We start from the raw sequence: 12,792 nt of genomic DNA, 5'->3' as shown, positions 1-12,792 counted from the left end.
TACTGTAATAATAGAAATAATGTTTTGTTGATTAAGACATGAAAATAACAGAAATACCTGCACATTATTGCTCCTAATTACCAACCTTTAATGACATTTCAATGGGTCCCTGTAGCCATGACTCTCAGGTCAAACAAGTCCTGACAAAGATGCTCCCGTTCAAACTGGTAATTAGTAAGGCTAGGAACTGCCAGGGACCTCACGATATGAAATGATCACCATGCTCAGGTGCCGATACAATACAGTGCCTTGCGAAAGTATTCGGCCCCCTTGAACTTTGCGACCTTTTGCCACATTTCAGGCTTCAAACATAAAGATATAAAACTGTATTTTTTTTAGTGAAGAATCAACAACAAGTGGGACACAATCATGAAGTGGAACGACATTTATTGGATATTTCAAACTTTTTTAACAAATCAAAAACTGAAAAATTGGGCGTGCAAAATTATTCAGCCCCCTTAAGTTAATACTTTGTAGCGCCACCTTTTGCTGCGATTACAGCTGTAAGTCGCTTGGGGTATGTCTCTATCAGTTTTGCACATCGAGAGACTGAATTCTTTTCCCCATTCCTCCTTGCAAAACAGCTCGAGTTCAGTGAGGTTGGATGGAGAGCATTTGTGAACAGCAGTTTTCAGTTCTTTCCACAGATTCTCGATTGGATTCAGGTCTGGACTTTGACTTGGCCATTCTAACACCTGGATATGTTTATTATTGAACCATTCCATTGTATATTTTGCTTTATGTTTTGGATCATTGTCTTGTTGGAAGACAAATCTCCGTCCCAGTCTCAGGTCTTTTGCAGACTCCACCAGGTTTTCTTCCAGAATGGTCCTGTGTTTGGCTCCATCCATCTTCCCATCAATTTTAACCATCTTCCCTGTCCCTGCTGAAGAAAAGCAGGCCCAAACCATGATGCTGCCACCACCATGTTTGACAGTGGGGATGGTGTGTTCATTGTGATGAGCTGTGTTGCTTTTACGCCAAACATAACGTTTTGCATTGTTGCCAAAAAGTTCAATTTTGGTTTCATCTGACCAGAGCACCTTCTTCCACATGTTTGGTGTGTCTCCCAGGTGGCTTGTGGCAAACTTTAAACGACACTTTTTATGGATATCTTTAAGAAATGGCTTTCTTCTTGCCACTTCCATAAAGGCCAGATTTGTGCAATATATGACTGATTGTTGTCCTATGGACAGTCTCCCACCTCAGCTGTAGATCTCTGCAGTTCATCCAGAGTGTTCATGGGCCTCTTGGCTGCATCTCTGATCAGTATTCTCCTAGTATGAGCTGAAAGTTTAGAGGGACGGCCAGGTCTTGGTAGATTTGCAGTGGTCTGATACTCCTTCCATTTCAATATTATCGCTTGCACAGTGCTCCTTGGGATGTTTAAAGCTTGGGAAATCTTTTTGTATCCAAATCCGGCTTTAAACTTCTTCACAACAGTATCTCGGACCTGCCTGGTGTGTTCCTTGTTCTTCATGATGCTCTGCGGTTTTAACGGACCTCTGAGACTATCACAGTGCAGGTGCATTTATACGGAGACTTGATTACACACAGGTGGATTGTATTTATCATCATTAGTCATTTAGGTCAACATTGGATCATTCAGAGATCCTCACTGAACTTCTGGAGAGAGTTTGCTGCACTGAAAGTAAAGGGGCTGAATAATTTTGCACGCCCAATTTTTCAGTTTTTGATTTGTTAAAGTTTGAAATATCCAATAAATGTCGTTCCACTTCATGATTGTGTCCCACTTGTTGTTGATTCTTCACAAAAAAATACAGTTTTATATCTTTATGTTTGAAGCCTGAAATGTGGCAAAAGGTCGCAAAGTTCAAGGGGGCCGAATCCTTTCGCAAGGCACTGTATGTATTGCAATTCAATACTGTGAGTTTTGATCAGTCATGGAAATGGAAGTGCTGAAAACTTGTTGACTCACTATTTAAAAAGATGGAGAACAAGCTATAGGATAAAAATACATGTGGGTAGTTGGAGTCATATCGTCCAAAAATAATATTGCGAGGTGTAACTATCAAATGTTTTACCCCATCACTAGTAATTAGGAGCATACTAAGGTGTTCTGTTAGTACATGGACAAGTCAGCCAAATGGAATGGTTAGTTGGTTGGTTACATTGGCTAACCAAAGTATGTATTGCAGTCTCTTCATGTCTGCTTAGACCGATCTATATTTGCCAAGTGCTAGTCATTTCAAAATGTTCACGCTATAACAATGGATTTTTCCAAATCACTCCACCTGGCTATCAATCTTCAGGTGGAGACTACTTGCAGACGTGTCATCATCTTACAGTACAATATGTAACCCTGGAGTATAAACTGTCATGGTCAACTTATTGATGCAATGGTAGCTAAGCTGGGGAGAGGACTGTCCGTAATAAGCGCTGCTCTGCTTTCTTCATATTGCTATCAATAAAGCAAGTTGTCCCAACTGGACTACTGCCCAGTTGTAAAATTAAGTGCCCCATAGAGGGACATACAATTGGCCCAGAAGAGGGCAGCACGGCTGGTCCTTAAATGTACACAGAGAGACAACATCAATGACATGCATGTCAATCTCTCCTGGCTCAAAGTGGAGGAGAGATCGACTTAATCTTTGTGGAAGGTATTGACATGTTGAATTCACTGTAATTGGGAAGGTAATAAAATAAGTATGGGGAATAACAGTTCTGACATTGTTGCTGACAAGCACACTAATCTGTTTGTTTTGCTGTGTATCGTGAGAGTCCAGACTGCTGACACTGGGTTCCTGGTATTGTGTGTTTAGGCAACCCACTCTAGACGAGGTGGTGGCCTGGGCCCGTAGCTTCGAGCTGGTGATGCGCTCCTCAGAAGGCAGGGAGATTTTCCGAGAATTTCTGCGCTCTGAGTACAGCGAAGAGAACCTGTTGTTCTGGCTGGCCTGTGAGGAGCTGAAGAAGGAGACGGACCCGACTGCGATCGATGAGAAAGCCAGGATCATCTACGAGGACTACGTCTCCATTCTATCACCGAAAGAGGTAGGAGGCATCAGGTTGGAAGCAGTTTGACTGGTACCTAGTATTACTCAGTATCACATTGTTTCTTGATTTAGCTTTAGGGTTACTTTAGAGTTGTACTTACGGGACTTCCATTGGTTCCGTTGTGGAAAATGAAAGCAAGTACACCCAAGTATTTTGACTATATTTGACATGCATGTATTTGACCCAGGTCTGATTCCAAGACATATTGAAACCCCCATCTCAAAGTGGGTGAGGAGGAGGTGGGAGGTGAGCTTATCTCCATTGATAACATGACCGTGTAGCTCTTTGAGTGATTGCATTGTCACTGTTCTCTCCCCCTCCTCTGCCCCCAGGTGAGCCTAGATTCACGGGTGAGGGAAGGCATCAACCTGAGCCTGGCGGAGCCTAACAACGTGATGTACGAGGAAGCCCAGCTGCAGATCTACACCCTGATGCACAGAGACTCCTACCCCCGTTTCCTCAACTCCTCTGTTTACAGAGACCTTCTGGACAGCAAGAGAAGTTCCTGCCTAGACACCTAAAGTAACCCACCCCCCAACAAACAAAACAGAAAGACAATCAGGTGCCAGAACTGGGTTAGATATTTTCCTTTTTTGAAAACCAGAAAATAATGAATAGTTTAAGCAATTTCAATTGTCTGCTCGCAGGTGGCCCTGAGGGTTAGTTCCTGGTTTAACTGCAGATAAGAGCTCCTCAGGCTACTGTTATAAAGACAAACAAAAGGAAGGGTAGACCCATTGTTCCTGTACTGTACTTTTGAGAGTTCTCCTTTTGCTCGGTCTCTTTCATTCTCTCTCTTGGTCTCTATTTTTCTCTCTCAAATTCTGTCCCATGCCTCAGACTTTTTACAGTACAAAAACAATGCCCTTTTTAAGATAACTGTAGAGTTGACTGTGGTGAGCAGGAAAATCACTGACTTTGCATGTGACACGGTAATGGAATTAGCTCTACACTGGCTTGGTATGTTAGCAGTGGACAGCAAAGGTTCTTGAATATGAGATGTATTTTCTTCTGTTCTAGGGATTTCCCTGTCAAGCTCTTGATGTTTTATGTGAAGGGAATATTGATATTTGCCAATTAGCTTGCAGTTGTTGATTTTGAGAAGGTTGAAAGTTTTACAGCAGTGTTAATTTCCAAGCACTTGCCTTCTTTACAACTCTAAAAGAGAAGGAGGCCTGGAATTGTGGTCGGGCAGCTAAATATCTAATGAACATGACTTTCCACGGGAAATCACAATGCCTTGACGAGAAAAGGCGGCACAAGCGCTGCTTGTTATGGTAACAACCACAGTTTAGTAAACACAGTACAGTTCTACCTGTCTTTCCCTCACCATCTCAACCTAAGAGAAGCACAGGTTATGTCAGAGGTCGGAATCATTGCTGGAGAAAAAAAAAACAAATCAAACATTCAATTCGTTTCAGACAATAAATCATGAATACTTTCAAGCTCTCAAATGAAAGAGAACTGTAAACTTTTTCATTTTTCTACTGCATATAATATAAATGGTATTAATCAAGCCTTGGTTTGGAAGGTCAAGTATGAGATGGTGGTATGTCTGATGCATAGCCATGAGGTCTAAGAGGAGTCTGCATTGCAGAGACATGGAATTATGAAGTATGCCTATGTGGCTTCTGGTTTTAAAGCTGTAGCCAGTTCTAGACTGAAGGGGGTCAGTGCCAGCTAAGGAACAGCCCAGCTGAGAGCAGAAGAGGTGGAATCGTGTTTTCATTGGAGGTGGTTTGGAGGTTTACAGTCCTGTTCACCAGATGTGTGTGTGTGTGTCTGTCTTTAAAGGGGCAATCAGCAATTTTTGGACTTATAAATTAATGATCATTGATTCTTGAAGAAAATCATTTATAAATGCCTCATGAGCTTAGTTCAACTGTTGTCTACCATCAATACCCAAAATAGAAGCTTGTTTTACTCCAATGTTTGTAAACAATGTAAACAAACACTGTATAGCCTCCAAACATGGTTCAAACTGTCATGTTGGTATCATGCATGGTCAGTCCTTGCATCTATTGCTCTTGTTTATGAATTTGAGTGGTTAAATTTATCCAGCCCAATCCCTCAGCTTTTTACGAAACTGGTGAGGAGAACACTTTGCTATTTTGTTTCTACTGCTGATTGTCCATTTCAGCCTGGCTAGCTAGGTGCCAGTAAGATGCTTGGAACATCACTGAGCCCCATGCCTTGAACAGTCTCTCTGCTTCCCAGCGATGGCCAAGGGAGGTGAATAGAGACTTGAGACAATTCGTTATTTTTCCTAAAATTGCCGGCATGCATTAATGTGTGTGTGTACCTGCCGTCCAGATACACACGTATCAAACATTTTAAATATGGTAAAGGTAGACTCAGCGAAATGACATCGCCACCGTAGATATTGCAATGAGCGAGATGCAAGATGTTCTCCTACACAGTCACACACAGTATCTGCGCATGTGCATGGGTTCAGTTCCCGCTCTTATAGCGTGGTAGCCAGGGGACCAAAACAGTGGGGAAGTTGAGCCTTGCGCTTCAACGCTCTTAGTTGTTGTGGAAATTAACCCACTATGCTGTTTACTTTGTGTCGACATCATATCGCTGAGTCTACCTTTTAATGTCCCATGAACATATACTGTAGGTCTAAAATATATAGTACCAATCAAAAGTTTGGGCACACCTACTCATTCAAGGGTGGCAGGGTAGCCTAGAGGTTAGAGCATAGAGACTAGTAACCGGAAGGTTGTGAGTTCAAACCCCCGAGCTGTCGTTCTGCCCCTGAACAGGCAGTTAACCCACTGTTCCCAGACCGTCATTGAAAATAAGAATGTGTTCTTAACTGACTTGCCTAGTTAAATAAAGGTAAAAAAAAAAGGGGGGGTTATTTTTAGAAGTGAAGGCATCAATACTATGAAATAACACATATGCAATCATGTAATGAAATCAATATATTTTATATTTGAGAATATTCAAAGTAGCCACCCTTTGCCTTGATGACAGCTTTGCACACTCTTGGCATTCTCTCAACCAGCTTCCAGAGGTAGTCAACTGGTTTGCATTTCAATTAACAGGTGTGCCTTGTTAATTTGTGGAATTTCTTTCCTTAATGCGTTTGAGCCAATCAGTTGTGTTGTGACATGGTAGGGGGGGTATAGAGAACATATCCCTATCTGGTAAAAGACCAAGTCCATATTATGGCAAGAACAGCTCAAATAAGCAAAGTGAAATGACAGTCCATCATTCCTTTAAGACATGAAGGTCAGTCAATCTGGAAAATTTCAATAACTGAGTTCTTTCTTCAAGTGCTAAAACCATCAAGCGCTATGATGAAACTGACTCTCATGAGGACCGCCACAGTGAAGGAAGACCCAGAGTTACCTCTGCTACAGAGGATAAGTTTATTAGAGTTAACTGCACCTCAGATTGCAGCCCAAATAAATGAGTCACAGAGTTCAAGTCAAACACATCTCAACATCAACTGTTCAGAGGAGACAGCATGAGTCATTGTCAAATTGCTGCAAAGAAACCACTACTAAAGGACACCAATAATAAGAAGAGACTTGCTTGTGCCAAGAAACACAAGCAATGGACTTTAGACCGGTTGAAATCTGTCCTTTGGTCTGATGTGAGATTTTTGGTTCCAACTGCTGTGTCTTTGTGAGACACAGAATAGGGGAACGGATGACCTTCGTATGTGTGGTTCCCACAGTGAAGCATGAAGGAAGAGGTGTGCGGGTGCTTTGCTGTTGACACTGTCTGTGATTTACATAGAATTCAAGGCACACTTATCTAGCATGGCTACCATAGCATCCTGCAGCGATACACCATCCCATCTGGTTTGCGCTTAGTGTGACTGTCATTTGTTTTTCAACAGGACAATGACCCAAAACACACCAGGCTGTGTAAGGGTATTTGACTAAGGAGAGAGATGGAGTGCTGCATCAGATGACCTGGCATCCACAATCACCCAACATCAACCCAATTGAGATGGTTTGGGATGAGTTGGACCGCAGAGTGAAGGAATAGCAGCCAACAAGTGCTCAGCATATGTGGAACTCCTTCAAGACTGTTGGAAAGCATTCCAGGTGAAGCTGGTTGAGAGAATGCCAAGAGTGTGCAAATCTGTCATCAAGGCAAAGGGTGGCTACTTTGAAGAATCTCATATTAAATATATATATTTCATTTGTTTAACTTAACATTTTTTTTTACCCTACATGATTCCATATGTGTTATTTAATAGTATTGATGTCTTCACTATTATTCTAAAAAATAAAAACCCTTGAAGGTGTATCCAAACTTTTGACTGGTACTGTATTTTCAATTCAAATTTTGTGCATTCTTTTATTTATTTTTATTTTTAAGATTGACAAATTATTGTAGGCCTTTGTCACCTGTTGATGTGCAGAGGTCTGTGAGTAAAGTATATTGTGAGTTGTGTGTATTATCACCACTGGTGGGTAATGATATTCAGGTGTCATGGAAACCACTGTTTTGTAAGAACATCATTCTGCCATCAGGTCTTACTACCTGAAGTTCATGTGCCAAGGCCAGTTTTAATAAAGCCCATATACTGTAGGTTATTGAAGTGCAATTGGATCAGATGTAGAGTATTTCCATTTTTGTAGTCATAAAAATGAACATAGCATAGCCTAATGATATCAGCCATTTTGAACATCCAACTATATTCTAACATTCCCTATATTTAGTTCACATTCAGCTACCTTTATAGAAATATTTGAACAGTGTTTGGATACAGTGCAGAGAAGGTTATATTTTGAGTGAATGACACAGTAAAAGTGATCCAGTATGCATGCACCACAGTGGTTAGAAGATACCTTTTTATGTCGCTCTATTAATGACACATTTTACAAAATAATTACTTGCTCAGTTTAGATGTTATTTCAGCTGTAACTTCACAATGTTTGACCAACCAGACACTGAAATTATGGTGCAATCAAACCAAGTTTACATTTGTACGGTGAGCAATTGTTCCGCAATAGAAGCCAATAGCAGATTTTTTGGGGTAGGAAAATGGTTCTGAATGATTTGAAAATTAACATTTTACGATGGGTGAAGAGTAGTATTGTGTTGTCTGGGTGTACTGTCTTGTCTTGACTCTGAGTAACTAATTATTTTCAGTCCATGGAAGGAAATGGTTGTTAATTTTACTGGCATTTCAACAAGGATTTAACTATTCATGACGAGGCGGTATCATAGCCATAGTGTCATATCTGTTCAAATGTTGACTTCAATGCAGAATGAATGGCTTTGAAAGGTGGCAGAGGTTTGTTGACAGAGAATTAATTTGATCTAAAGTGTCATATTTGATGTGATTTAGAGAAGCATTGGCCTTATTTGCTTTGTTTCTCCTTTAAGAGTGTCATTAGTGTTTTCACTACCTCTCATATTGGTTCCTTTATTTCACATCTAGTTGTCAATGTACACTTTGTTTTTAGATCTACTTGAAGCCTAAAACACTGTAAACAAAATGTGCACAGAAAATATGTATTGAGCGTTAGGATGATTAGCCTAGTTTACTTTTTTGTTTGTTTTGATTGTTTAATTGTGTTCAACTGGAAAAAGATTTTTAGATATATAAAGAATTCAGGAAATACACTGTTAAAAGGGCTAATCTCATTTTGCCTATGCAAATATGTTACTGTTGAAATGTGGGAAAGGGTAGGTTAAGTTACCTTTTTAGCTAAGTTTGATGGAACATGGTTTACATTGCCCTTTGCTGGTATTCTTCAATCTTATTCAGCAAAAATGTACCGTTATTTTTGTTTCTATATAAATATATAACAAGTAATATACAGAGAAAATAGTATATGCCTTCGTGATGAAAAACAACAACACTTGATAAATACAAATAAATATGTGTGTTGTCAGACCTGTGGCTGTGTTATGAGATGACAGTTCACTCTGTAAGATCGACTAGTCAGAGACTCCATCTATAGAGCCTTTATTATCCATTCAGTGTTTTCTTTCAGGCCCATGAGCATCTTTATCCAAGAAGCCCTTCAACGTCCTCATTGCTGTACGTAACCCATATTGTCATTTGCAGTACAACCGTTTCTACAATCAAGAGGCAGTTTGTCTTGTTTCCAAGGGTTCTTCATAGTCAAGTTCAAAGGTTGAAGGGCTATTTTAGGAACTTTAACAAATATGTAAAAATCACAAGAACAGAAACATCTACCTCTTGGTTGCTTTCCCATTGAACCTGATGAACAAGAGCCAGGTTGTCGTGGTAAAACATTAGATATAACGTTATGTGACTGCACACAACATTAACACCTTAATAACACATGAATAATGATATTTTGAGCTTAACTGATATTATGACTGACTGGCTGACTATAACATTCTCAATAATTATGTTCAGTAATAACAAGACGCCTGAAATGTGTTCAGTGTTCCCTTTTAAGATGAAATGTGGTACTACATCACTATGTCCAAGCAGGGCATAATGGTGACGTGTGCCATGACTGAGGGATACCCAGAAAACAGGTTGTCCACTGGGTATGCTTTATATTGAGATACTGAGAGAGCTTGGGTACTTGCTTTCAGAGGGCCATGCCTATAAACACTGTCTTATTCATTTGCTCATTGCTCCATTTTCTTTCCCTCTAAGAGCTAAAACTGCTTAATAATTATCTTTCCTCAAACTCCATCATTACCATTTGTTATGTTCACGGGGGGACATTAGTGGTGACTCACGGTCACCCTGCCACACAAACATTGATTGAAATCAGTTATAGAATTTAACATGCTTTGCTGGGTTTGTGCAGTAGTATAGAGTACTACTTCTATTCTGTCACAGGTATATTTTTCTGTCACAGGTATATTATATGCGTCCAGATTTGACAATCAGGCAGTGTAGTTGTCCAAACGGATACAAACTCAATACCATCTTTTCATCAAATTTACATACAATTGACTTTACCTTTGCGTTTATAAAGACGGTTTTAGAGCGTATGAAGCAAAGTGTCATCTACCATGTCTTCATAAAAACCTATTTAGAATTATTCTGTAAGATTGTCTCCAGACCAACACTCACAATAAGGCATATGTTGATTACTTTCCCACATTAGTGTAATCATGTTGACAAAATGATATTGAAATAATGTGGTAACAGCATTAGATTCCACCTGTTTGTCTATTGACCACACAGATGTTGTATTCTATTGTGTCATCCATACCTCACTTCCATCTCATCTTTCAATTGATTTCCAATATCCATTCATCCACAAAGATACAGTACATTGATGAGGCTTTTCAGGGATTACCAAAGAAACAAAGGCTGTTTTCAACCCCAAATATTATTGGTCAATATTACCACCACAGGTGTCCGTCAGTGATTCAGACCCTGATCTCGACTGAGTCTTTGTTTTTTACCCACCAGAGCACTAACTGCTAGATGAGTTAATCAGGTATTGTACTATTTTGATGATTTAATGTCTGCTTAACTGAACACCATTAGTTTAACATGATCCTGTTTAGCCTAAATCTTGTTCCCAGCCACAAAGGTCTATTATGTAGTCTTTTTGGCTCCCATCAAAACTACTATTTTGCCCACGGGATGTGTAACCAGTCCTGACGCTCTGTCTAAATGGGGAAAGTAACCGGTCCTGACGCTCTGTCTAAATGGGGAAAGTAACCGGTCTTGACGCTCTGTCTAAATGGGGAAAGTAACCGGTCCTGACGCTCTGTCTAAATGGGGAAAGTAACCGGTCCTGACGCTCTGTCTAAATGGGGAAAGTAACCGGTCCTGACGCTCTGTCTAAATGGGGAAAGTAACCGGTCCTGGCGCTCTGTCTAAATGGGGAAAGTAACCAGTCCTGACGCTCTGTCTAAATGGGGAAAGTAACCGGTCTTGACGCTCTGTCTAAATGGGGAAAGTAACCGGTCCTGACGCTCTGTCTAAATGGGGAAAGTAACCAGTCCTGACGCTCTGTCTAAATGGGGAAAGTAACCAGTCTTGACGCTCTGTCTAAATGGGGAAAGTAACCAGTCCTGACGCTCTGTCTAAATGGGGAAAGTAACCGGTCCTGACGCTCTGTCTAAATGGGGAAAGTAACCAGTCCTGACGCTCTGTCTAAATGGGGAAAGTAACCGGTCCTGACGCTCTGTCTAAATGGGGAAAGTAACCGGTCCTGACGCTCTGTCTAAATGGGGAAAGTAACCGGTCCTGACGCTCTGTCTAAATGGGGAAAGTAACCGGTCCTGACGCTCTGTCTAAATGGGGAAAGTAACCGGTCCTCACGCTCTGTCTAAATGGGGAAAGTAACCGGTCCTGACGCTCTGTCTAAATGGGGAAAGTAACCGGTCCTGACGCTCTGTCTAAATGGGGAAAGTAACCGGTCCTGACGCTCTGTCTAAATGGGGAAAGTAACCGGTCCTGACGCTCTGTCTAAATGGGGAAAGTAACCGGTCCTGACGCTCTGTCTAAATGGGGAAAGTAACCGGTCCTGACGCTCTGTCTAAATGGGGAAAGTAACCAGTCCTGACGCTCTGTCTAAATGGGGAAAGTAACCGGTCCTGACACTCTGTCTAAATGGGGAAAGTAACCGGTCCTGACGCTCTGTCTAAATGGGGAAAGTAACCGGTCCTGACGCTCTGTCTAAATGGGGAAAGTAACCGGTCCTGACGCTCTGTCTAAATGGGGAAAGTAACCGGTCCTCACGCTCTGTCTAAATGGGGAAAGTAACCGGTCCTGACGCTCTGTCTAAATGGGGAAAGTAACCGGTCCTGACGCTCTGTCTAAATGGGGAAAGTAACCGGTCCTGACGCTCTGTCTAAATGGGGAAAGTAACCGGTCCTGACGCTCTGTCTAAATGGGGAAAGTAACCGGTCCTGACGCTCTGTCTAAATGGGGAAAGTAACCGGTCCTGACGCTCTGTCTAAATGGGGAAAGTAACCGGTCCTGACGCTCTGTCTAAATGGGGAAAGTAACCAGTCCTGACGCTCTGTCTAAATGGGGAAAGTAACCAGTCTTGACGCTCTGTCTAAATGGGGAAAGTAACCAGTCCTGACGCTCTGTCTAAATGGGGAAAGTAACCGGTCCTGACGCTCTGTCTAAATGGGGAAAGTAACCGGTCCTGACGCTCTGTCTAAATGGGGAAAGTAACCGGTCCTGACGCTCTGTCTAAATGGGGAAAGTAACCGGTCCTGACGCTCTGTCTAAATGGGGAAAGTAACCGGTCCTGACGCTCTGTCTAAATGGGGAAAGTAACCGGTCCTGACGCTCTGTCTAAACATTAATTATCCCTGCTTGTGATGTGGTTTTGGAAACGTTTGGAAGTTTACTTTCATATCATTGAGAAATTATTTTACAAATACCAAAGATTACACTTACTGTACAACATTTTAACACAGTTACAGCCAACAGTATTTTTCAGTAAACTTTTCTTGCTTCCTCCTCCTGTTATAAACAGATGTTTGCAATGCTGGATAGTTAATTAAAACAGATCGTCGCCTGTCACATATACAAGCCAGACAATTGTTGTAAGATGGATCCCACACTGCTAAGGTTAAGAATGGGTCTAGTAATTTTGCCTTATTTTTGTATGTTTATGCAGTGTGTTGGGACTGGTTACCTATTCTCCGCAAGCAAAATAATAGTTTGGACAGGTTCCCAAGGGTTGTATAAAAGCACTCTGACTCAGGGCAAGCCATAATCATGAGATTAGTTGCATGATATGGGCTATTTGGAGGCAGCATTTCGGTTCACTATAAGTGGCAGGTGTTCTCCATTTAATGTTCTCCATAATGTTTTCTAAGGTTTTTGCCCTT

At 41.2% G+C, this 12,792-nt stretch overlaps 1 protein-coding gene across 4 annotated transcripts in view; it reads left to right on the top strand.

The window, feature by feature from the left end:
* LOC135511889 (regulator of G-protein signaling 17-like) overlaps positions 1 to 8,890 on the top strand; it is a 36,952-nt gene extending 28,062 nt beyond the window's left edge. For 3 of the 4 annotated variants that reach the window (XM_064933397.1, XM_064933400.1, XM_064933399.1), the window contains 2 exons: positions 2,784 to 3,015; positions 3,351 to 8,890. In XM_064933397.1, the coding sequence (XP_064789469.1) occupies positions 2,784 to 3,015; positions 3,351 to 3,539 (421 nt within the window). In that variant the 3' untranslated portion in view covers positions 3,540 to 8,890. The remainder of the gene's footprint in view (positions 1 to 2,783; positions 3,016 to 3,350) is intronic. The other variant, XM_064933398.1, reaches the window with a different exon arrangement.
* Positions 8,891 to 12,792: the final 3,902 nt, after the last annotated feature.

This window comes from Oncorhynchus masou, chromosome 24 (assembly GCF_036934945.1).
Source record: "Oncorhynchus masou masou isolate Uvic2021 chromosome 24, UVic_Omas_1.1, whole genome shotgun sequence".
NCBI classification, from domain to species: Eukaryota; Metazoa; Chordata; class Actinopteri; order Salmoniformes; family Salmonidae; genus Oncorhynchus; species Oncorhynchus masou.
The sequence above is the reverse complement of the archived record's forward strand: the minus strand, read 5'-3'. Positions and strand labels throughout refer to the sequence as shown.